This window comes from Plectropomus leopardus, chromosome 15 (genome assembly GCF_026936395.1).
Source record: "Plectropomus leopardus strain MGB_pleo_1.0 chromosome 15, ASM2693639v1, whole genome shotgun sequence".
Lineage (NCBI taxonomy): Eukaryota > Metazoa > Chordata > Actinopteri > Perciformes > Serranidae > Plectropomus > Plectropomus leopardus.
This window is the reverse complement of record NC_142190.1, coordinates 23,171,323-23,198,377: the sequence shown is the minus strand read 5'-3', so window position 1 is coordinate 23,198,377 and position 27,055 is coordinate 23,171,323. Positions and strand designations below refer to the sequence as shown.

General features: G+C 38.4%; 1 protein-coding gene across 2 annotated transcripts; it reads right to left on the bottom strand.

Moving 5' to 3' along the window:
- Positions 1-20,375: 20,375 nt before the first annotated feature.
- LOC121952105 (immunoglobulin superfamily member 11) lies at positions 20,376-26,491 on the bottom strand. Of its 2 annotated transcripts, none has more exons than XM_088088044.1 (7): positions 26,343-26,491; positions 24,848-25,002; positions 24,375-24,441; positions 24,068-24,199; positions 22,508-22,663; positions 21,125-21,247; positions 20,376-21,048 (listed from the first exon to the last, which is right to left on the bottom strand). In XM_088088044.1, exons 1-7 carry the CDS (start codon positions 26,404-26,406, stop codon positions 20,879-20,881), a joined length of 867 nt encoding a protein of 288 aa, XP_087944170.1. In that variant the 5' UTR covers positions 26,407-26,491; the 3' UTR covers positions 20,376-20,878. The 2 variants fall into 2 exon arrangements, with proteins under 2 accessions (XP_087944170.1, XP_042354525.1); XM_042498591.2 differs by having other exon boundaries at positions 20,376-21,023; positions 26,343-26,421.
- Between the last annotated feature and the right edge of the window lie 564 nt (positions 26,492-27,055).

Genomic DNA, 27,055 nt, shown 5'->3' with positions numbered 1-27,055 from the left:
TATGGTGTTTTGGGCAATTCTTGCAACATTCAATGCTATGGCGTCACTTAGCATGCTATTTTAAGCAGTTTCCACCTGTTTCCAGCTGTTTTTGGGACATGTCATTTTTCGACATTTTTGCCATACTATAGCCTTGCTTTTCGGATCAATTTTGCAACATGCCTTTTTATGGTGTTTTGGGCAATTCTTGCAACATTCAATGCTATGGCGTGTTTTAGGATGCTATATTATGCAGTTTCCATCTTTTTCCACCTGTTTTTGGGACATGTCATTTTTTGACATTTTTGCCATACTATAGCCTTGCTTTTGAATTGATTTTTTCAACATGCCTTTTTATGGTGTTTTTGGCAATTCTTGCAAAATTCAATGCTATGGCGTGTCTTAGCACGCTATTTTACACAATTTCCACCTATTTCCAGCTGTTTTTGGGACATGTCATTTTTTGACATTTTTGCCATACTATAGCCTTGCTTTTCGGGTCATTTTTTCAACATGCCATTTTATGGTGTTTTTGGCAATTCTTGCAACATTTAATGCTATGGCGTGTTTTAGCACGCTATTTTACGCAGTTTCCACCCTTTTCCAGCTGTTTTTGGGACGTGTCAGTTTTTGACATTTTCGCCATACTATAGCCTTGCTCCTTGGGTCATTTTTTCAACATGCCATTTTATGGTGTTTTGGGCAATTCTTGCAACATTCAATGCTATGGCGTGTCTTAGCACGTTATTTTAAGCAGTTTCCACCCTTTTCCAGCTGTTTTTGGGACACACCATTTTTTGACATTTTCGCCATACTATAGCCTTGATGTCCGGGTCATTTTTTCAACATGTCTTTTTATGGTGTTTTTGACAATACTTGCAACATTCAATGCTATGGCGTGTCTTAGCACGTTATTGTAAGCAGTTTCCACCCTTTTCCAGCTGTTTTTGGGACGTGTCATTTTTTGACATTTTTGCCATACTATAGCCTTGCTTTTCGGGTCATTTTTTCAACATGCCATTTTATGGTGTTTTTGGCAATTCTTGCAATATTCAATGCTTTGGCGTCACTTAGCATGCTATTTTAAGCAGTTTCCACCTGTTTCCAGGTGTTTTTGGGACATGTCATTTTTCGACATTTTTGCCATACTATAGCCTTGCTTTTCGGGTCATTTTTTCAACAAGTCTTTTTATTGTGTTTTTGGCAATTCTTGCAACATTTAATGCTATGGCGTGTCTTAGCATGCTATTTTAAGCAGTTTCCACCTGTTTCCAGCTGTTTTTGGGACATGTCATTTTTTGACATTTTTGCCATACTATAGCCTTGCTTTTCGGGTCATTTTTTCAACATGCAATTTTATGGTGTTTTTGGCAATTCTTGGAACATTCAACGCTATGGCGTGTCTTAGCACGCTATTTTACACAGTTTCCACCAGTTTCCAGCTGTTTTTGGGACATGTCATTTTTTGACATTTTTGCCATACTATAGCCTTGCTTTTCGGATCATTTTTTCAGCATGCCATTTTACTGCGTTTTGGGCAATTCTTGCGACATTCAACGCCATGGCGTGTCTTAACGCGGTGCAATTTCCACCAGTTTCCAGCTGTTTTTGGGCCATGTCAGTTTTTGACATGTTGAAATGGCATGTTGAAAAAATGACCAGAAAAGCAAGGCTATAATAAAAAAACATAGTGACAAACATCAGGAAACTGCATAATTTAGTGTGCTAAATATTCCACAAAAACACCATATAAATCCAAAGAAAGGCTCAAATAGCAAAAAAACATGTAAATAAACTGCAGGTGCAGCTGTAATGACGCAAAAACACCATAAAAATGACATTGTGAATACCTAAAAGAATATGGCCAAAAACAGTCATGAAACTTGATTTTGCATTTAGCTGCTAAGACACGCCATAAAATGTTGCATTACGATCAACCATCAAAACGGCTGGAAAATGCTGCAATAGTGGCAAAAAATGTCAAAAATGACATGTCCTAAAACAAACATTATGATATAGCATGCTATAACAATTTAAGCATAAATAATTGCCACAATGAAAAAACCGTGTCCCAGGAGCATTGAGCTATAGTATGGGCAAATTGTCAAAAATGACAGTGTGTAAGCATTGAAAACACCTTAAAATTGCATGGTGAAAACATACCCATAAAATGGCATGTTGAAAACAGTGAGACACGCTAAGAAGCAAAGGCCCATAATTGAATCATGCAAATATGCCAAACCATGTCAATGATCACATGTCCCAAAGAACCCAAATGTAGGAGCCATGAAACAGTATGGTAAAACTGCATTGAGACATGTGCAAATTGATAACATAAAAATTTGCAAAATTTATTGGAAACTGCTTAAATGCTGAGCTACACATAGCATGAATGTAGTGCAGACATGTTGAAAAAACAGGAGCCATAAAAAAATTATAACATGTCCGCAAAATATACCTAGTGGGCGTGAAAAATGTTAAATAACGACGCCATGCTGTGAAAACTGTCCCAAAAACAGCTGAAACACATGGTGGAAACTGCTTAAAACATAGCATGCTAAAGTGACGACCATCAGGCATTTGAATGTGCAGAGTGCAAAAATTGCTTAAAAAACCATAAAATGGCATGTTGGAAAAAATGACACAAGGTCTGCCAGGGAAAGACAGGCATAGTATTGAACGTAAAATGTCAAAATGATGTAAAAACAGCTGGAAACAGGTGGAAACTGCTTAAAAATTTAGCATTCTTAAGACCACGCCATGCATTGTTGAATGTTGCAAGAATTGCCAAAAACACCATAAAATGGCATGTTGAAAAACATGATCCTAAAAGCAAGGCTTTATAGTGGCAAAAATGTCAAAAAATGACATGTCCCAAAAACTGGAGCTGAAACAGAGTGGAAAAATGAGCTGCATAAAATACACCTAGCATGCTAAGACACGTCAAAGCATTGAATGTTGCAAAAATTGCCAAAAACACCATAAAAGACATGTTGAAAAATGTCCAAAAGGCTGCAAGGCTATAGTACTGGGAAAAATGTCAAAAAAACTGACATGTCGCCAAAACAAGACCATAGCCAAGAAATGGCAGTTGTGATCGGACAGGGTCAGCATAGCAAAGAATATAGCGTGCTAAAAAGACCGCATCATAGGTTGGAATGTGTGCAAGAATTGCGCAAAAAACACCATTGAAAGGCATATTGAAAAAAAAAGGCGACTCAAGGAGCAAGGCTATAGTATGGTGAAAAATGTCAAAATGAGCTGTCAAAAACAGAGTGAAACATAAAACTGTGGAAACTGCATAATAGCAAGTGTGCTAAGACACGTCCATAGCGTTGAATTTTTTGCAAAATTGCCAAAACACCATAAAGATGGCATGTTGAAAAAAGTGATCAAGGAGCAAGGCTATAGTAATGGCAAAATGTCAAAAAAAATGACATTTATCCCTAAAAACAGCTGGAAACATGGTTGGAAACTTGACTTATAAAAGACATGTTAGCAAATGCTAAGACACGTCATGCATTGAATGTCAAAATGACATGTCAAAAACAGCTAGAACAGGTACCTAAACATGCAAGGCATGTTGAAAAAATGCATCCGAAAAGCAAAGGCTATAGTATGGCAAAATGTCAAAAATGACATGTCCCAAAACAACTGGAAACAGGTGGAAACTGCTTAAAATTTAGCATTTATGCTAAGACACGCCATAGCATTGAATGTTGCAAAAATTGCCAAAACACATAAAAATAACATGTTGAAAAAATGATCCAAAAGCAAGGCTATGGTATGGCTTAAAAATGTCAAAAATGACATGTCCCAAAAACAGCTGGAAACAAGGTGGAAGCTGCAGGTAAAATAACATGCTTTACTAAAAGCCGACGCCATAGCATTAGTTGCCAAGAATTGCCAAAAACACCATAAAATGGCATATTGAAAAAATAACCACCACGAAAAGCAAGGCTATAGTATGGCAAAAATGTCAAAAAATGACATGTCCCAAAAACAGCTGGAAACAGGTGGAAACTGCATAATTTAGCGTGCTAAGACACGCCATAGCATTGAATGTTGCAAGAATTGCCAAAAACACCATAAAAAGACATGTTGAAAAAATGCCCCGAAAAGCAAGGCTATAGTATGGCGAAAATGTCAAAAAATGACATGTCCAAAAAACAGCTGGAAACAGATGGAAACCACATAATATAGCATGCTAAAACACGCCATAGCATTGAATGTTGCAAGAATTACCTAAAACACCATAAAATGGCATGTTGAAAAAATGATCCGAAAAGCAAGGCTATACTATGGCAAAAATGTCAAAAAATGACATGTCCCAAAAACAGCTGGAAACAGGTGGAAACTGCATAATTTAGCGTGCTAAGACACGCCATAGCATTGAATGTTGCAAGAATTGCCAAAAACACCATAAAAAGACATGTTGAAAAAATGATCCGAAAAGCAAGGCTATAGTATGGCGAAAATGTCAAAAAATGACATGTCCCAAAAACAGCTGGAAACAGGTGGAAACTGCTTAAAATAGCATGCTAAGACACGCCATAGCATTGAATGTTGCAAGAATTGCCAAAAACACCATAAAATGGCATGTTGAAAAAATGACACGAAAAGCAAGGCTATAGTATGGCAAAAATGTCAAAAAATGACATGTCCCAAAAACAGCTGGAAACGGGTGGAAACTGCTTAACATAGCATGCTAAGACACGCCATAGCAATGAATGTTGCAAGAATTGCAAAAAACACCATAAAATGGCATGTTGAAAAAATGACACGAAAAGCAAGGCTATAGTATGGCGAAAATGTCAAAAAATGACATGTCCCAAAAACAGCTGGAAACAGGTGGAAACTGCTTAAAATAGCATGCTAAGACACGCCATAGCATTGAATGTTGCAAGAATTGCAAAAAACACCATAAAATGGCATGTTGTAGAAATGACACGAAAAGCAAGGCTATAGTATGGCGAAAATGTCAAAAACTGACATGTCCCAAAAACACCTGGAAACTGGTGGAAACTGCGTAAAACAGCGTGCTAAGACACGCCATAGCAATGAGTGTTGCAAGAATTGCAAAAAACACCATAAAATGGCATGTTGAAAAAATGACACGAAAAGCAAGGCTATAGTATGGCAAAAATGTCAAAAACTGACATGTCCCAAAAACACCTGGAAACTGGTGGAAACTGAATAATTTAGCGCGCTAAGACACGCCATGTCGTTAAATTTTGCAATAATTGCAAAAAACACCATAAAATGGCATGTTGAAAAAAGGACACGAAAAGCAAGGCTATAGTATGACGAAAATGTCAAAAATTGACACGTCCCAAAAACAGCTGGAAACAGGTGGAAACTGCTTAAAATAGCATGCTAAGACACGCCATAGCGTTGTATGTTGCAAGAATTGCCAAAAACACCATAAAATTGCATGTTGAAAAAATCAATTGAAAAGCAAGGCTATAGTATGGCGAAAATGTCAAAAAATGACATGTCCCAAAAAACAGCTGGAAACTGGTGGAAACTGGTGGAAAATGCATAAAATAGCGTGCTAAGACACGCCATAGCGTTAAATGTTGCAAGAATTGCCAACAACACCATAAAATGGCATGTTGAACAAATGACACGAAAAGCAAGGCTATAGTATGGCAAAAATATCAAAAAATGACATGTCCCAAAAACAGCTGGAAACTGGTGGAAACTGAATAATTTAGCGCGCTAAGACACGCCATGGCGTTAAATTTTGCAATAATTGCAAAAAACACCATAAAAAGGCATGTTGAAAAACTGATCCGAAAAGCAAGGCTATAGTGTGGCAAAAATGTCAAAAAATGACATGTTCCAAAAACAGCTGGAAAAAGATTGAAACCTCATTATATAGCATCCTAAAACACGCCATAGCATTGAATGTTGCAAGAATTGCCCAAAACACAGTAAAATGGCATGTTGAAAAAATGACCCAAGGAGCAAGGCTATAGTATGCAGAAAATGTCAAAAAATGACATGGCCCAAAAACAGCTGGAAACTGGTGGAAACTGTGTAAAATAGCGTGCTAAGACACGCCATAGCATTGAATTTTGCAAGAATTGCCAAAAACACCATAAAAAGACATGTTGAAAAAATGATCCGAAAAGCAAGGCTATAGTATGGCGAAAATGTCAAAAAATGACATGTCCCAAAAACAGCTGGAAACAGGTGGAAACTGCTTAAAATAGCATGCTAAGACACGCCATAGCATTGAATGTTGCAAGAATTGCAAAAAACACCATAAAATGGCATGTTGAAAAAATGACACGAAAAGCAAGGCTATAGTATGGCAAAAATGTCAAAAAATGACATGTCCCAAAAACAGCTGGAAACAGGTGGAAACTGCATAATTTAGCGTGCTAAGACACGCCATAGCATTGAATGTTGCAAGAATTGCAAAAAACACCATAAAATGGCATGTTGAAAAAATGACACGAAAAGCAAGGCTATAGTATGGCGAAAATGTCAAAAAATGACATGTCCCAAAAACACCTGGAAACAGGTGGAAACTGCATAATTTAGCGTGCTAAGACACGTCATGGCGTTGAATGTTGCAAGAATTGCCAAAAACACCATAAAAAGACATGTTGAAAAAATGATCCGAAAAGCAAGGCTATAGTATGGCAAAAATGTCAAAAAATGACATGTCCCAAAAACAGCTGGAAACAGGTGGAAACTGCATAATTTAGCGTGCTAAGACACGCCATAGCATTGAATGTTGCAAGAATTGCCAAAAACACCATAAAAAGACATGTTGAAAAAATGATCCGAAAAGCAAGGCTATAGTATGGCGAAAATGTCAAAAAATGACATGTCCCAAAAACAGCTGGAAACAGGTGGAAACTGCTTAAAATAGCATGCTAAGACACGCCATAGCATTGAATGTTGCAAGAATTGCCAAAAACACCATAAAATGGCATGTTGAAAAAATGACACGAAAAGCAAGGCTATACTATGGCAAAAATGTCAAAAAATGACATGTCCCAAAAACAGCTGGAAACAGGTGGAAACTGCATAATTTAGCGTGCTAAGACACGCCATAGCATTGAATGTTGCAAGAATTGCAAAAAACACCATAAAATGGCATGTTGAAAAAATGACACGAAAAGCAAGGCTATAGTATGGCGAAAATGTCAAAAAATGACATGTCCCAAAAACACCTGGAAACAGGTGGAAACTGCATAATTTAGCGTGCTAAGACACGTCATGGCGTTGAATGTTGCAAGAATTGCCAAAAACACCATAAAAAGACATGTTGAAAAAATGATCCAAAAAGCAAGGCTATAGTATGGCGAAAATGTCAAAAAATGAAATGTCCCAAAAACAGCTGGAAACAAGTGGAAACTGTGTAAAATAGCGTGCTAAGACACGCCATAGGATTGAATATTCCAAGAATTGCCAAAAACACCATAAAATGGCATGTTGAAAAAATGATCCGAAAAGCAAGGCTATAGTATGGCAAAAATGTCAAAAAATGACATGTCCCAAAAACAGCTGGAAACAGGTGGAAACTGCTTAAAATAGCGTGCTAAGACACGCCATAGCATTGAATGTTGCAAGAATTGCAAAAAACACCATAAAATGGCATGTTGAAAAAATGACACGAAAAGCAAGGCTATAGTATGGCGAAAATGTCAAAAAATGACATGTCCCAAAAACAGCTGGAAACAGGTGGAAACTGCATAATTTAGTGTGCTAAGACACGTCATGGTGTTGAATGTTGCAAGAATTGCCAAAAACACCATAAAAAGACATGTTGAAAAAATGATCCAAAGAGCAAGGCTATAGTATGGCGAAAATGTCAAAAAATGACATGTCCCAAAAACAGCTGGAAACAGGTGGAAACTGCTTAAAATAGCGTGCTAAGACACGCCATAGCATTGAATGTTGCAAGAATTGCAAAAAACACCATAAAATGGCATGTTGAAAAAATGACACGAAAAGCAAGGCTATAGTATGGCGAAAATGTCAAAAAATGACATGTCCCAAAAACAGCTGGAAACAGGTGGAAACTGCATAATTTAGTGTGCTAAGACACGTCATGGCGTTGAATGTTGCAAGAATTGCCAAAAACACCATAAAAAGACATGTTGAAAAAATGATCCAAAGAGCAAGGCTATAGTATGGCGAAAATGTCAAAAAATGACATGTCCCAAAAACAGCTGGAAACAGGTGGAAACTGCTTAAAATATCATGCTAAGACACGCCATAGCAATGAATGTTGCAAGAATTGCCAAAAACACCATAAAATGGCATGTTGAAAAAATGATCCAAAGAGCAAGGCTATAGTATGGCGAAAATGTCAAAAAATGACATGTCCCAAAAACACCTGGAAACAGGTGGAAACTGCTTAAAATGGCATGCTAAGACACGCCATAGCATTGAATGTTGCAAGAATTGCCAAAAACACCATAAAAAGACATGTTGAAAAAATGACACGAAAAGCAAGGCTATAGTATGGCAAAAATGTCAAAAAATGACATGTCCCAAAAACAGCTGGAAACAGGTGGAAACTGCATAATTTAGCGTGCTAAGACACGTCATGGCGTTGAATGTTGCAAGAATTGCCAAAAACACCATAAAATGGCATGTTGAAAAAATGACACGAAAAGCAAGGCTATAGTATGGCGAAAATGTCAAAAAATGACATGTCCCAAAAACACCTGGAAACAGGTGGAAACTGCTTAAAATAGCATGCTAAAACACGCCATAGCATTAAATGTTGCAAGAATTGCCAAAAACACCATAAAATGGCATGTTGAAAAAATGACACGAAAAGCAAGGCTATACTATGGCAAAAATGTCAAAAAATGACATGTCCCAAAAACAGCTGGAAACAGGTGGAAACTGCATAATTTAGCGTGCTAAGACACGCCATAGCATTGAATGTTGCAAGAATTGCCAAAAACACCATAAAAAGACATGTTGAAAAAATGATCCGAAAAGCAAGGCTATAGTATGGCGAAAATGTCAAAAAATGACATGTCCCAAAAACAGCTGGAAACAGGTGGAAACTGCTTAAAATAGCATGCTAAGACACGCCATAGCATTGAATGTTGCAAGAATTGCCAAAAACACCATAAAATGGCATGTTGAAAAAATGACACGAAAAGCAAGGCTATAGTATGGCAAAAATGTCAAAAAATGACATGTCCCAAAAACAGCTGGAAACAGGTGGAAACTGCTTAAAATAGCATGCTAAGACACGCCATAGCATTGAATGTTGCAAGAATTGCCAAAAACACCATAAAATGGCATGTTGAAAAAATGACACGAAAAGCAAGGCTATAGTATGGCAAAAATGTCAAAAAATGACATGTCCCAAAAACAGCTGGAAACAGGTGGAAACTGCATAATTTAGCGTGCTAAGACATGCCATAGCATTGAATGTTGCAAGAATTGCCAAAAACACCATAAAAAGACATGTTGAAAAAATGATCCGAAAAGCAAGGCTATAGTATGGCGAAAATGTCAAAAAATGACATGTCCCAAAAACACCTGGAAACAGGTGGAAACTGCTTAAAATAGCATGCTAAAACACGCCATAGCATTAAATGTTGCAAGAATTGCCAAAAACACCATAAAATGGCATGTTGAAAAAATGACACGAAAAGCAAGGCTATAGTATGGCAAAAATGTCAAAAAATGACATGTCCCAAAAACAGCTGGAAACAGGTGGAAACTGCATAATTTAGCGTGCTAAGACACGCCATAGCATTGAATGTTGCAAGAATTGCAAAAAACACCATAAAATGGCATGTTGAAAAAATGACACGAAAAGCAAGGCTATAGTATGGCAAAAATGTCAAAAAATGACATGTCCCAAAAACAGCTGGAAACAGGTGGAGACCGCGTAATATAGCATGCTATAACACACCATAGCGTTGAATGTTGCAAGAATTGCCAAAAAAAACACAAAATGGCATGTTGAAAAAAATGACCCAAGGAGCAAGGCTATAGTATGGCAAAAATGTCAAAAAATGACATGTCCCAAAAACAGCTGGAAACAGGTGGAAACTGCTTAAAATAGCATGCTAAAACACGCCATAGCATTGAATGTTGCAAGAATTGCCAAAAACACCATAATATGGCATGTTGAAAAAATGACCCAAGGAGCAAGGCTATAGTATGGCAAAAATGTCAAAAAATGACATGTCCCAAAAACAGCTGGAAACAGGTGGAAACTGCTTAAAATAGCATGCTAAGACACGCCATAGCATTGAATGTTGCAAGAATTGCCAAAAACACCATAAAATGGCATGTTGAAAAAATGACACGAAAAGCAAGGCTATAGTATGGCGAAAATGTCAAAAAATGACATGTCCCAAAAACACCTGGAAACAGGTGGAAACTGCATAATTTAGCGTGCTAAGACACGTCATGGCGTTGAATGTTGCAAGAATTGCCAAAAACACCATAAAAAGACATGTTGAAAAAATGATCCGAAAAGCAAGGCTATAGTATGGCGAAAATGTCAAAAAATGACATGTCCCAAAAACAGCTGGAAACAGGTGGAAACTGTGTAAAATAGCGTGCTAAGACACGCCATAGCATTGAATGTTCCAAGAATTGCCAAAAACACCATAAAATGGCATGTTGAAAAAATGATCCGAAAAGCAAGGCTATAGTATGGCAAAAATGTCAAAAAATGACATGTCCCAAAAACAGCTGGAAACAGGTGGAAACTGCTTAAAATAGCGTGCTAAGACACGCCATAGCATTGAATGTTGCAAGAATTGCAAAAAACACCATAAAATGGCATGTTGAAAAAATGACACGAAAAGCAAGGCTATAGTATGGCGAAAATGTCAAAAAATGACATGTCCCAAAAACAGCTGGAAACAGGTGGAAACTGCATAATTTAGTGTGCTAAGACACGTCATGGTGTTGAATGTTGCAAGAATTGCCAAAAACACCATAAAAAGACATGTTGAAAAAATGATCCAAAGAGCAAGGCTATAGTATGGCGAAAATGTCAAAAAATGACATGTCCCAAAAACAGCTGGAAACAGGTGGAAACTGCTTAAAATATCATGCTAAGACACGCCATAGCATTGAATGTTGCAAGAATTGCAAAAAACACCATAAAATGGCATGTTGAAAAAATGACACGAAAAGCAAGGCTATAGTATGGCGAAAATGTCAAAAAATGACATGTCCCAAAAACAGCTGGAAACAGGTGGAAACTGCATAATTTAGCGTGCTAAGACACGTCATGGCGTTGAATGTTGCAAGAATTGCCAAAAACACCATAAAAAGACATGTTGAAAAAATGATCCAAAGAGCAAGGCTATAGTATGGCGAAAATGTCAAAAAATGACATGTCCCCAAAACACCTGGAAACAGGTGGAAACTGCATAATTTAGCATGCTAAGACACATCATAGCATAGAATTTTGCAAGAATTGCCAAAAACACCATAAAAATGCATGTTGAAAAAATGATCCGAAAAGCAAGGCTATAGTATGGCGAAAATGTCAAAAAATGACATGTCCCAAAAACAGCTGGAAACAGGTGGAAACTGCTTAAAATAGCATGCTAAGACACGCCATAGCATTGAATGTTGCAAGAATTGCCAAAAACACCATAAAATGGACATGTTGAAAAATGACACGAAAAGCAAGGCTATAGTATGGCAAAAATGTCAAAAAATGACATGTCCCAAAAACAGCTGGAAACAGGTGGAAACTGCATAATTTAGCGTGCTAAGACACGCCATAGCATTGAATGTTGCAAGAATTGCCAAAAACACCATAAAAAGACATGTTGAAAAAATGATCCGAAAAGCAAGGCTATAGTATGGCAAAAATGTCAAAAAATGACATGTCCCAAAAACAGCTGGAAACAGGTGGAAACTGCTTAAAATAGCATGCTAAGACACGCCATAGCATTGAATGTTGCAAGAATTGCCAAAAACACCATAAAATGGCATGTTGAAAAAATGACCCGAAAAGCAAGGCTATAGTATGGCAAAAATGTCAAAAAATGACATGTCCCAAAAACAGCTGGAAACAGGTGGAAACTGCTTAAAATAGCATGCTAAGACACGCCATAGCATTGAATGTTGCAAGAATTGCCAAAAACACCATAAAATGGCATGTTGAAAAAATGACACGAAAAGCAAGGCTATAGTATGGCAAAAATGTCAAAAAATGACATGTCCCAAAAACAGCTGGAAACAGGTGGAAACTGCATAATTGAGCGTGCTAAGACACGCCATAGCATTGAATGTTGCAAGAATTGCCAAAAACACCATAAAAAGACATGTTGAAAAAATGATCCGAAAAGCAAGGCTATAGTATGGCAAAAATGTCAAAAAATGACATGTCCCAAAAACAGCTGGAAACAGGTGGAAACTGCTTAAAATAGCATGCTAAGACACGCCATAGCATTGAATGTTGCAAGAATTGCCAAAAACACCATAAAATGGCATGTTGAAAAAATGACACGAAAAGCAAGGCTATAGTATGGCAAAAATGTCAAAAAATGACATGTCCCAAAAACAGCTGGAAACGGGTGGAAACTGCTTAACATAGCATGCTAAGACACGCCATAGCAATGAATGTTGCAAGAATTGCAAAAAACACCATAAAATGGCATGTTGAAAAAATGACACGAAAAGCAAGGCTATAGTATGGCAAAAATGTCAAAAAATGACATGTCCCAAAAACAGCTGGAAACAGGTGGAAACTGCTTAAAATAGCATGCTAAGACACGCCATAGCATTGAATGTTGCAAGAATTGCAAAAAACACCATAAAATGGCATGTTGTAGAAATGACACGAAAAGCAAGGCTATAGTATGGCGAAAATGTCAAAAACTGACATGTCCCAAAAACACCTGGAAACTGGTGGAAACTGAATAATTTAGCGCGCTAAGACACGCCATGTCGTTAAATTTTGCAATAATTGCAAAAAACACCATAAAATGGCATGTTGAAAAAAGGACACGAAAAGCAAGGCTATAGTATGACGAAAATGTCAAAAATTGACACGTCCCAAAAACAGCTGGAAACAGGTGGAAACTGCTTAAAATAGCATGCTAAGACATGCCATAGCGTTGTATGTTGCAAGAATTGCCAAAAACACCATAAAATTGCATGTTGAAAAAATCAATTGAAAAGCAAGGCTATAGTATGGCGAAAATGTCAAAAAATGACATGTCCCAAAAACAGCTGGAAACAGGTGGAAACTGCATAATTTAGCGTGCTAAGACACGTCATGGTGTTGAATCTTGCAAGAATTGCCAAAAACACCATAAAAAGACATGTTGAAAAAATGATCCGAAAAGCAAGGCTATAGTATGGCGAAAATGTCAAAAAATGACATGTCCCAAAAACAGCTGGAAACAGGTGGAAACTGCTTAAAATAGCATGCTAAGACACGCCATAGCATTGAATGTTGCAAGAATTGCCAAAAACACCATAAAATGGCATGTTGAAAAAATGACACGAAAAGCAAGGCTATAGTATGGCAAAAATGTCAAAAAATGACATGTCCCAAAAACAGCTGGAAACGGGTGGAAACTGCTTAACATAGCATGCTAAGACACGCCATAGCAATGAATGTTGCAAGAATTGCAAAAAACACCATAAAATGGCATGTTGAAAAAATGACACGAAAAGCAAGGCTATAGTATGGCAAAAATGTCAAAAAATGACATGTCCCAAAAACAGCTGGAAACAGGTGGAAACTGCTTAAAATAGCATGCTAAGACACGCCATAGCATTGAATGTTGCAAGAATTGCAAAAAACACCATAAAATGGCATGTTGTAGAAATGACACGAAAAGCAAGGCTATAGTATGGCGAAAATGTCAAAAACTGACATGTCCCAAAAACACCTGGAAACTGGTGGAAACTGAATAATTTAAGCGTGCTAAGACACGCCATAGCATTGAATGTTGCAATAATTGCAAAAAACACCATAAAATGGCATGTTGAAAAAATGACACGAAAAGCAAGGCTATAGTATGGCGAAAATGTCAAAAAATGACATGTCCCAAAAACAGCTGGAAACAGGTGGAAACTGCTTAAAATAGCATGCTAAGACACGCCATAGCAATGAATGTTGCAAGAATTGCAAAAACACCATAAAATGGCATGTTGAAAAAATCAATTGAAAAGCAAGGCTATAGTATGGCGAAAATGTCAAAAAATGACATGTCCCAAAAACAGCTGGAAACAGGTGGAAACTGCATAATGTAGCATGCTAAAACATGCCGTAGCATTGAATGTTTCAAGAATTGCCAAGAACACCATGAAATGGTATGTTGAAAAAATGATCCGAAAAGCAAGGCTATAGTATGGCGAAAATGTCAAAAAATGACATGTCCCAAAAAACAGCTGGAAACTGGTGGAAACTGGTGGAAAATGCATAAAATAGCGTGCTAAGACACGCCATAGCGTTAAATGTTGCAAGAATTGCCAACAACACCATAAAATGGCATGTTGAAAAAATGACACGAAAAGCAAGGCTATAGTATGGCAAAAATATCAAAAAATGACATGTCCCAAAAACAGCTGGAAACTGGTGGAAACTGAATAATTTAGCGCGCTAAGACACGCCATGGCGTTAAATTTTGCAATAATTGCAAAAAACACCATAAAAAGGCATGTTGAAAAACTGATCCGAAAAGCAAGGCTATAGTGTGGCAAAAATGTCAAAAAATGACATGTTCCAAAAACAGCTGGAAAAAGATTGAAACCTCATTATATAGCATCCTAAAACACGCCATAGCATTGAATGTTGCAAGAATTGCCCAAAACACAGTAAAATGGCATGTTGAAAAAATGACCCAAGGAGCAAGGCTATAGTATGCAGAAAATGTCAAAAAATGACATGTCCCAAAAACAGCTGGAAACAGGTGGAAACTGCATAATTTAGCGTGCTAAGACACGCCATGGCGTTGAATTTTGCAAGAATTGCCAAAAACACCATAAAATGGCATGTTGAAAAAATGACACGAAAAGCAAGGCTATAGTATGGCGTAAATGTCAAAAAATGACACGTCCCAAAAACAGCTGGAAACAGGTGGAAACTGCTAAAAATAGCATGCTAAGACACGCCATAGCGTTGTATGTTGTAAGAATTGCCAAAAACACCATAAAATTGCATGTTGAAAAAATGACCCAAGGAGCAAGGCTATAGTAAGCCGAAAATGTCAAAAAATAACATGGCCCAAAAACAGCTGGAAACTGGTGGAAACTGCGTGAAATAGCGTGCTAAGACACGCCATAGCATTGAATGTTGCAAGAATTGCCAACAACACCATGAATGGCATGCTGAAAAAATGACCCAAAAAGCAAGGCTATAGTATGGCGAAAATGTCAAAAAATGACATGTCCCAAAAACAGCTGGAAAAAGATGGAAACCGCATAATATAGCATCCTAAAACACACCATAGCATTGAATGTTGCAAGAATTGCCAAGAACACCATGAAATGGTATGTTGAAAAAATGACCCGAAAAGCAAGGCACGCCATAGCATTGAATGTTGCAAGAATTGCGAAAAACACCATAAAATTGCATGTTGTAAAAATCAATTGAAAAGCAAGGCTATAGTATGGCGAAAATATCAAAAACTGACACGTCCCAAAAACAGCTGGAAACAGTTGGAAACTGCTTAAAATAGCGTGCTAAGACACGCCAAAACAGCTGAAAATGGCACAAAATAGCTTACAAAGACATGCCTTAGCACAGAATATTGAAAAAAATAGCCAAAAACACCATATCATGGCATGTCGAAAAAAAGACCTAAAATCTCCCAAACCAAAAGTTCCAAAAACAGCTGAAACTGCATGAAATAGCTTGCAGAGACACGTCACAGTATAGAATGTTGAAAAAACATCCAAAATCTATATTATGGTTTGTCTCAACAGGCTATTTTTGTGTGGTTTTGAGGTGGTTTTTGGACGTCATATACTACATTATGACGTTTCTGGTGGTTTTTTCGAGATGCTATATTATGATGCTTTTGGCCGTTTTTTCAATATTCTTCACTATGACACGTCTCAAAATATTTTATGTGGTTTTCAGCTGTTTTTTGAACATGTTTTGTATTTGGTTGTTTCCTCTTCTGCTCTGGGGTATTTGTGCTCCCCTGTTTTGTAGTTTTCCCGGATCTTGGCAGCAATCTTGGCTGCGCCTGGATCATGGTGATGACTGTGCTGATGCTGTGATCCTGACTTTGGTCGTGTTTGTGCTGTGGCTGCACCGATCCTATATCTCCCACTCAGCCTGGATCATGGTCTTTTGTTGTTTTGCTGTTGCTGTGGTCCTGTCTGTGGCTGCACTTGTGTCGTGGGTCTTGGTTGCGCTAATGCCGTGATCCTGCTCAACGCTACCTTCTACCTGCCATTATAATGAGTCATGCCTCCACTATTAATATATGCATGGGACTGTTATCAACACTATTTGCATGTTACAAAGCATACTATCATAAATTGCACTTATTCATTTCATGTCTATCACTACTGCTGTATGATATGTTGTTGTTACCATTATTGCTGGGCACCCCTCCCTCTTTCCTTTATGTCATTACTGTAATATAATTATTATTTTTGACATCTATTGCATGTCTGTCCGTCCGTCCTGGAAGTGGGATACCTCCTCAGTCACTCTTCCTGAGGTTTCTACCATTTTTTGGAGTTTTTCCTTAAACAATGTAAGTGTCTAAGGACAGAGGGATGTCATATGCTGTTAAGCCCTCTGAGGAGAACTGAGATTTGTGATTGCAAGCTTTATAAAAAAAAACTGAATTGAATTGACAAGCTATTTTATGTTGTTCTCAGCTGTTCTTTGGACATGTCATATTTTGACCTTTTTTGACATACTATGATGTTTTCAGTCATTTTAGACATGCTACACTATGAAGTTTTTGGTTGTTTTTCCAACATAGCCTAGCATATCGAGAAATGTCATAGTAAATATTTTTCACCATTCTGCACCACAGTGTTTTTGGTCAATTTTTGGCCCTATTCTATACTAGGACCTGTCCTGACATGCTATTTCATGTGGTTTTGAGCTGTTTTTTGGACGTCATATTTTGACATTTTTCACCATTCTATAGTATGACATTTTTTGTCATTTCTTTGACATGCTATATTAGAATCTTTTGTCAGGAGAATTACCGTTCATTCTGCTGGGCCTAAAACTGTCACTTTCAAAAATCTGCAGATACTTCCACTAATCTATTGATCTAATCAGCTGTGAACATATCAACAAATCAATTATCCACCCCACGAGTGACAATCTGCTGCAAAGGAGATAAAAAGAACTTGCGTCTCGCATTTGCGGATCCACAAAAATTGGATATTGGAGTGACACCACAGATAGAGTGGGTCATTTTTAACAACATACTACACTATGACATTTTGGGCTCATTTTTGACGACATACTATGCTATGAGGTTTTTATGACATTTTTGGGTCATTTTTAACGACATACTGACATTTTTGGGTCACTTTTAACGACATACTGACATTTTTGGGTCATTTTGGACGAAATACTATACTACAACATTTTTGTGACATTTTGGGTCATTTTTGACGACATACTATGCTACGAAGCTTTTGGGGTCATTTTGGGTCATTTTTGACGACACACTATACTATGACATTTTGGGTCATTTTTGACGACACACTATACTATGACATTTTGGGGTCATTTTGGATCATTTTTGACTACATGCTACACTACGATGTTTTAGGTCATATATCGAATATTTTGGGTCATATATCGAAAGCGAGAGAGGGTCGCTTTGATGCAGTTGCAAGTTGCTAAAGGGAGGTCGTTGATCATTGTTGCATATGTACCAAACAGTGGTTCAAAGTACCTGGCCTTCTTGGAGTAGCTGGATGGTGTACAGACCTGGTCAACCCAAACGTATAGTGAGGGTGAACTGGGAACATCTGGTGGAGGCCCCTGTTCGCCAGGTCTTCAAATCACACCTCTGGAAGAACTTTTCGTGCATCCCGGGAGAGGTTGGGGACATGGAATCCGAGTGGTCCTTGTTCAAAACCTCAATTGTGGAAGCAGCTGCCAGAAGCTGTGGTCAGAGGGTCATCAGCGGCTGTCGTGGCAGCAACCGAAGGACCTGCTGGTGGACACTGGCGGTGAAGAAGGAGGCCTTTCGGCCTCTGTTGGCTCGGGGGTCTCCAGAAGCAGTGGACGGGTACTGGTTGGACAGAAGGGGTGCAGCTGAGGAGGTCACCAAAGAAAAAACTCGGGTGTAGAAGGAGTTCTGGGAGGCCATGGAGGAGGACTTTCGGTCGCCCTTAATGAAGTTCTGGCAAACCGTGAGATGACTCCAGAAGGGAAAGCAGGGCTTGTCTCAGGCTATGCTCAGCAGGGAGAACTGCTGACCTAGACTGGAGATACTGTTGAGCATGGGAAGGAACATTTTGAGGAACTCCTGAACCAGACCATCATGTCCTTGGTTGAGGAGGCAGAGTCTGAAGACTTGAAGACCTTCATCCATATCCCTGGCAGAGGTTGCTGAGGTAGTCAAAAAGCTCTTCAGCGGGAGAAGCGCTTGGTGTGGATGAGATTCCAACTGAGATGCTGAAGATTCTGGGCATTTTTGGGCTGTCTTGACTGATACGCCTTTTTAGTGTCGCATGGAGATCGGGTACAGCTCCTGTTGAGTGGCTTGTCAAAACATGGATTCAGGAGGCACAATGCAGGCTCCGTCATGGTCGTGGAACAGTGGACCAGCTCTTTATACCTTTGCGAGGCTGCTAGAGGGGTTGTGGGAGTTTGCTAATCCTGTCTATCCTAATCCTGTGTTTTGTGGAATTGGAGAAGGCCTCGACTGCGTCCCTCGGGGAGTCACTGCTGTATATATAACTGTATAACCTGTATAACCAAAGTGAGAGCTGTGTCTGCATACTTGGCGTGAAGTCGAACATGTTCCCGGTGGGTGTTGGCCTCTGTCAGGATTGCCCCTTGTCTCCGTTCCTGTTTGTGATGTTAATGGACAGGATCTCAAGGCGCAGCCAGGGGCAGGAAGGGGTCTGGTTTGGGGACCTCAGAATTGCATCTCTGCTTTTTGCAGATGATGTGGTTCTGTTGGCTCCTTCACACCGTGACCTTCAGCATGCACTGGGGCGGTTTGCAGGCGAGTGTGAAGAGGTCGGGATGAGAGGCAGAACCTCCAAATCTGAGGCCATGATTCTCTGCCGGAAAACTGTGGATTGTTCCGTCTGGGTGGCGAGTGAGTAACTGCCCTTAGCGAAGGACTTCAAGTATCTCTGGGTCTTGTCCACGAGTGAGGTTAAAATGGAGTGTGAGGTGGACAGGTGGTTTGGTGCGGCGTATGCAGTGATGCGGGCTCTCCGCCGGACGTTGTGGCGAAGAGGGAGCTGAGCCAAAAGGCAAAGCTCTTGATTTACCAGTCCATCTACGTTCCAACCCTCACCTGTAGTCATGAGATCTGTATGGTGACCGTCTGAATCGTCTGACCTGGGAATGCCTCAGGAGCAGCTGTAATGTGTTGCTGGGGAGAGGGACATCTGGGGAGCTCTGCTCCACCCGTTGCCCCTGCAACCCAGCCCTGGATAAGCGGAAGAAAATAGATGGATGGATGGACTATACCAACATGTTTTTGTGACATTTTGGATTATTTTTGATGACATACTATACTATAGCACTTTTTGGTAATTTTTGACGACATACCAATGATGATTTTGGTAGAATTTGGGTGTTTTTTTGATGACATACTATACTATGACATTTTAGTGCCATTTTGGGTTATTTTTTACGATAAACTATAATGTGACTGTTTTGTGCAATTTCGGGTTATTTTTGAAGATATACTACGACCTTTTTGGGACATTTTGGGTCATTTCTGACGACATACTATACTATGATGTTTTTTGTGCCATTTTGGAAGACATACTATATACTATGACTGTTTCTGTGCCATTTTGGATGGCATACTATACTATGACATTTATATGGCATTTAGGAGGACATAGTATTATACTATGACAAGTTTTTTTTTTTGCCATTTTGGACAACTTAGTATACGTAACATTTTTTCTCAGACTTTTTCTCTCTGTTCCTTCTTGACACTCAGCTCTTTCTCCACAGCATGTCAGGCTGATTCTGTGGATCAGTAGTCTTATGCTTCACCACACCAGTCTAAAGTTACTACCTGGTCTTCAGTGTAGTTTTCTCTTTAGTCTGTTGATGTACTGCAACAAAATTTAGGTCTATGCAGTGCTAGTGATCAACATCCAGTACTTATTAACATGCTACCACAAGAGTGTGCTCAACTTGATAGGTATTTTATGACAGATTTGGTAGTTAATGCAATCAAAGTGAACCAGACTTCTGTCCAAAAGAGACAAATTACACAGTGAAGTTGTTTTTCAGCATATTTTTTGTTTTTATGATTTAATGAATTCAAAGTTAAGGACACAGTGCATGTATAACGGTTTGGTGAAAGGGCGTTGGTACTGATGTTTGATAAGGGCATGATACTAAAGACGGAAGCTTGTCTCTTGGTGCATTTCTGGATAAATTACTGAAAAAGGGGACTCCAGGCAACCTGTTTTTATCCTGTAAGTTTGATGGTCTGATTCTGAGGGAATGTGGAAAAGCTTGAAAGTATAAATAAAACACCTATTGGAAACTTTGAATTTATTTCAAAATTTCTGATGCTGTACAATAGTTACACTAGTATAAAGGGAGCAATGGCTACACCATAAAATATAATATCTAGATGAAACAAAGAGTCTTGTAAGTCTTGATTGATACCTGGGTTGGAACCTTTCTTTTTTTAAATCCCTGCAGATGTTGATAAATCAAACAAAGGAGCGCTTCATTAGAGATGGAGTATACCGAATCTCATTGTAACACTCCTCCTCATCCTCCTCTTTCCCCTCCCTCCACCTCCCGTCCTGTCCCGTGCGATGGAGCCACAGCACGAGCACTAGCAGCGCCAGCAACACCAAGCTCATGGACAAGGTGAGCAGCACACCCTGCAGTATGCCAGAGGAAGTGTCTGGGGCTACAGAGAAGGACAAAGCAGTCATCTTTAAGAGAAAATCATCCAGGTGGCTGCAGTGAAAAGAGGCAAAGAGGATTGTGGGTTAACAAAGAAGCACTTACTGGTGTAGATGGACAGGTTGACATAGCAGTTCTCTGTTCCCAGGAGGTTGGTGGCAGAGCAGCGATACAGGCCGGATGTTTGAGATGATACATTGACAATTTGGACAGAGCCTGACAGATCTCCTGAAAGAAAGGAGAGACAGTCAGTTTAACGATGTGAAACTAATTAGAGAAGAACAAAAGTTTTTTTTTTTGCAAAAGTGGGTGGTGAGTGATGTTGTACTGCAGGGCAGAGAACTACCATGCGCTATAGTTGAAGGCAAAACACAGGACCCTCACACTGAGCCAAACTAAAAAAAAAAGTAATTTTGGCAAATAACATAAATAAACAGTCTCATTCTGTGTTTCTTCATTTATGGTATGTACCGCCCTTAAGTTCAGTAGAGAGGGGAGACAGAAAGCTTAGTGGAGCAGAGGTGAAAAGGGCTGTGCTCAAAGTGAAAATATCTGCGTGACAGCTGACATTAAACAAAGGATCGGTTGCTCTATAAGCTAAATACTGCTGATCCAGACGAGTCAAAAAAGTCCTTGATTGGCCCCTGATCCAATGTTTGATGTTGGATCGGGACATCCCTTGTCCGGTTTAATTTTTAAAAAATCTGATGAAGTCATAAGCCCCATTTACAGTGCTTATTCAGCACCTCTTTTGAGTGTAGGGTGCCGTAATTCTGAGTTCTGTGTAAAAATGCTGGGGCAGTATAAAGACATAAACCACTTTTTAAAAGCATGAAATGCAAATTGGAGTTGTTGAGTCTGAAATGTGCAGGTATTTAAGAGGCACAGGCAGGGGGTCTACTGTAATTAACTCTCCAGTTGCATTATGGGAATTTCCTGTTTTCGTTTAACACAATCTGAGGGACTAAAAGTCAGTATATCTTGGCTTCCACTGCTAAGACTTTAACTATTCTTGTTGAAACAGAGTCTCTTTTGAGTCCCCCAATTTCATGGCAGTGCAAAACTAAATCACTGGAATATCCGTTTAGTAGACTTCTGGGCACTGTCACTTTGAAATACTCAGGTTCCCAATATCCTCCTTGAATTTTTCCTCAAGAGGCTTCATGTATTATTGTCTTAATTGAAAAAGTCTAGGAGGGATGAATAGTCTATTTTTTGTTAGTGTTGAATGTGCTTGTCATAGTCTCCGGATTTATGACACTCAATATGAGGACAATTATAGAATCCAGCACATTTTTTCTTGCACTATTAAATAAAAAATCTTTTGCTTTCTTTGAGATCTTCAGTTGAAATAAAATCGATTCTACTAAAAAGTCCTTACGGTGCAAGTGTGTGTGTGTGTGTGTGTGTGTGTGTGTGTGTGTGTGTGTGTGTGTGTGTGTGTGTAGGTGTGTGTGTATGTTTAAGTGTGTGGTGTGTGGTACTGACCCTCCATGTTGATGGGAAGTGCGATTTCCTCTGGGTTCAGTTTATCCCAGTGGATCTCCGGAGTGGGGACGCCTTCAGCAACAGAGCAGGATAGCGTGACACTTCCTCCCATATCAATGTCTCCATCCCACTGGCACACAGGCAGCGAAGGTGGCGCTGCAAAAGAAAAACCAGGAGACGATTTTCTTAAAGGATGTAATGCAACTCTTTCAAAAAGATTCAAGCATTTAAGTGTTTCAATGTTCCTCTGTGAGGCTAACCCGCACTTCACTTCCTACACGAGGGATGTTACCATACTGATGTTTGGCAGGTTTGATGATTACTGTGTTCACACACTTGGTGTAGAATGTAAGCATGCTAATATTTGTTGATTAGCACTGAAGGGAGAGATTAATGGTAAATGTAATTGGTTGTATTCCCTAACCAAAGCATTTGACCCAATGATGCACAGTAGTCGGGGCATTCTGTTCAACAACACAAAGGTCAGACTTTTAAAGAACACTTTTATTCTTAAAATTTCTTTTAACTTGTCCCATCTTGCCGGGTGTCTTTCAAATATATAAATTATAATACAGAAACGCATAATTTTAGCATTCCATATGATGTGTTCAGGGAATATTGGAGTTTTGAAAATCTAATAATAATTTCTGTTTTAACAGTTTTTGTCTGCTGTAAATGGTTTAATTCTGGTAAATTTTAAAGGTTAAAAAAAGTTTCGTTTTCAACGAAAGTCATCAAAAAAAGAAAAAATATATTGCTAAAGCTTTTATAAAAATAAAACTGGCATTCCAAGCCCATTTTCTTATTTTTTTTAATTGTTCTACACAAATTGCCCAAAAATGTAAAAAGGAAGAAAAAAAACACCCACATTTTTTTAAATAAAACAAGCCACGAATTTCGAAGACGTTTTCTTTAAAAATCAATGTTAAAATCAACCGAAAAATTTTTACTGTTGCATGGCCCTCCCATCAACCGAAAGTGCTTAAAAAATGATTTGACATGCCTAATGGGCATACATGACGACAGATGGAAAACAGTGAGAAAATGAAGAAACTTTCATGATGAACAAATAAACAAAAACATAACATGACCAAATCATTGTCACACATCAACACATATTAGACCTAAATTACATTGTCAGCTACAGAATATAAATTCCCTTTTATGTTACATTAAAGTAATTTAATTCATTACACAAAACAGATTTCCATGATTTTTCCAAAACTTTAAATGATTTTTACTACTTCTATGACTTGCTCAGGCTGAGAAAATGTGATTTTGAAATTCCATGACATTTCCAGGTTCTCCATGACTGTGGGAACCCTGTAGAGTACATCCTCCGCAGACCATAAAGGTCTTTACAAAAATTTTGTGGCAATTGATAGAATAATTATTGAAGTATTTCAGTCTGAACCAAAGTTGTGGATCAGTTTTACCATGATCAGAGCATATGTGAGCATCTTTCTGAAAAAATATAGATGCAACCTTAATTCATAGTATATTACATGGTGATTGGCCTGGCTTACACCAGCAGACCTGAACAACATGTGACACACTTACCCAGAACACTGAGTTCCAGCTCTCCTATGCCAGGGTCTGCCGTCTCTGGTGGATTATTGACCATGCAGCGGTAAATACCAGCATCTGATACACGTGTCTCATTTAGGACGATATCTGCACTCCAGGGAATACCTACAATTAAAATCAGAGTATTTTGTTTTAATCCTGTTTTCAATTTCTAAATTCATCCTTAAAAACTCTAAAAAGAAATGTTAAAAAAAAATACAGAATTAAAAAAAAAACACTGTCCTTAAGAAGCAAATACAAAAAAAATGAACAATTCAGTTAAAGGTTTCACTGGTCATACCTGTAAAACCCACCCTTCCAATAAGGGAAGGGTCTTCAATCACCTGCCCATGGTCGTACACGATCACCTGGAAGTAAGAGCAGCCATTAATAAGTGGTTTCAGACCATAAAAATATGCAAAAGCATGTTGTCTTTCACAGAAGCTATTATGTGAATATTTGCATTAGAATCACCAAAGTTTCCTTTAGGAAAGATGTTGTTTCTTAACAAACACCTGTAGTGAAGTCTAAATAATTAAAGCGATTTTTAAAAATACATAAAAAGCAGAACAATTTTTAGAGAAAAAAAAATGTTATTTCTAAACTCATTATTCACATTACAGCAGATTCAGTTTTTCTGGATGGGTTGTTTGACCAGCTTATAATGAAATGCCCAATATATCTGAAGTATCTGATTGATTTGTAAGGCTGCTGCATGAGAGAGTCTGTCAGAGGTGTGTGTGTTTGTGTGTGTGTGTGTGTTGTGATTCAGACCTGTATTGGGGTTTCTGGACTCGAAGAGGGAGCCAGAGTCCAGATAATGTTGAGTCTGGAGAGGGGACTGGAGGTGAAGAAGGAGCAGGGCATGACAACAACATCCCCTTGAACCACCTCGAGACTGGATTCCCTCATGGTTACCCTGAGTGCAACTGTGTCGATTAAACAAACAAATATGAGACCAACAAACACAAGTCATAAGTCATAAGTCAGTCATGTGATATGAGAGACATTTTATTTAAGGAGTTATTACTTAAAGTCTATCATTATTTATTTTAGTTTTAACAGCCTAGTTTCCCTGTTTATGTGCAGACTGCACCGCTCCTCCCTCTCCTCCTTCATTACTGAAATAATGAACCCCTCCCCTCCCCTCCTCCTGTCTGCCATCCCCAGGCCCTTTATGTGAATGTGTGTGTGCGTATGTGTGCGTGTGGGAATTCAGTGCACATATTAGTTTGTTAATTACACTTGACAGCTTTGAGGGTGAGCCAAACCAATCACAGACTGAGTGGAACAACAGCCCACTTCACTGGGATGTGTTCCTGAACGTACTGTCACTTCCCCACATTGTTTCAATGTAGATCACCAAAACGTCAGTCTGTATACAGTCTTTCAAATCAAGGGACTCAGTATGACAAACGGGCTTTATGTGATATGGCAGCAATATTGGAAAAGGACTGCTTTCCAGTAATTTTTCAATTAAATAATTGAGAAATAAATGCAAATGCTATCTTTAGTTAATACGTTTTTTGACTGCAGACTTATTCTTAAACTTGATTTTAAATCATCTTCTTTTATCTTTGCAAAAAGGTGCACCTTTTGTCTGCACTTTTGCTTTTTTAATGTTTTTTATTTAAAAGTTGTAAATCATTTAGTGATTAATTGTACCTTTTATATTGTATTTCTTTACTTTTTTTAAAAAAAAAGTTGTAAATCTGTATCCTTTATGTTTTTTATATTTTATTGCTCTGTAAAGCACTTTGAATTGCCCAGTCATATGAAATGTGCCATACAAATAAAGCTTGCCAAGCCGAAGTTTGATGACACTCGAAAGTCTTATGTATTATTAAAGCGCTTTTTGTATAAAATCTTCCTTCTCTAGTTGGGGAAAAAATATTTACATTTTTTTGTTCAAAAAACACTTTTAATTCTTACGTCAAAGAAATCTGCAACCTCATAGTCAAAAATATCTGTACAAACACTCCGGAGGGTGAGGGGCAAAATCATCTCAGTCTACTTTTAACGCTATAATCTAGCACTGTTATGTCTGTCATCCCTGTATTTGCAAAATATATATATGTTTTGTTTTTATTTAACAAGTATACTTTTTTTCTTTCAAAGTCAATGTGAGGAATTACAGACAAGAAGCAGCCCTCCTTATAGATCTGCAGATCACCAAACACTAGAAACTACAGCAGTGTGTACAAAATTACAAATATTTCTCATTTTGTCGTCCTGAATTTGCATCAAAGCTTGAGACAGGCCTACTCACCATTCTCCAGAGCGGCGAAACACACACACAAGGTCCAGAGCATCCATCTTCCAGAAGAACCCATAGCTGAGAGGAAACACACACAGGCAGCCCTCTCTCCCCCTGTGTACAAGCTGGTGGCCAAAAAAACTAGGCATGCATGATTAATCTATTGAGCGGTGCAACCAACCCCACCCTCCTCTGTGCTCACTCTCACTTTATCACCTCTCGTTGTTTGTGTGTTCTACTAAAGTTGTCAGATAAGGATTTTTTTATTAAGTCCTGTTAACTGCACACGTCCAAACTTACTGCGGTGGGAGTTATACCAGGTCAGCTTGTGGTCTAATTAGTCAGTCTAACGTAAATTACTGCAGCTGCTGCACAGAAAACACCACCTATTAATGCCCATAATGCTCCAGGGTGACACTCAGCATACAGAGTGCATGGTGTTTCCCTTTTAGTGGATTATATGTGTTTTCCAACTTTTTCTGGAATCAGTAGATTATTTTACTTTGAAATTTAAATGTCTATAAGTGACATACTAAGAAATATATATTTTTTTCTCATACCTATAGTGCTATTTAGGTATTATTTAGAATATTTAGCTTGAGAAATTAAAAAAAAACTTGAAGAGAGAAGGACATCTCCATGGCTGATAAACCCCAAACAAAACTATCTAACTTGATAAAAAATATGTATTTTTGATTTGGAGGTGAACTGTCCCTTTAAAATGT

Coding starts and splice junctions, on each gene's coding strand:
- LOC121952105 (XM_042498591.2), bottom strand. CDS start 26,406: ATGGGTTCTTCTGGAAGATGGATGCTCTGGACCTTGTGTGTGTGTTTC. Junction 25,003..26,342: donor TTTCGCCGCTCTGGAGAATG/GTGAGTAGGCCT, acceptor TAATCGACACAG/TTGCACTCAGGGTAACCATG. Junction 21,248..22,507: donor ACTTCCCATCAACATGGAGG/GTCAGTACCACA, acceptor CCTTTCTTTCAG/GAGATCTGTCAGGCTCTGTC.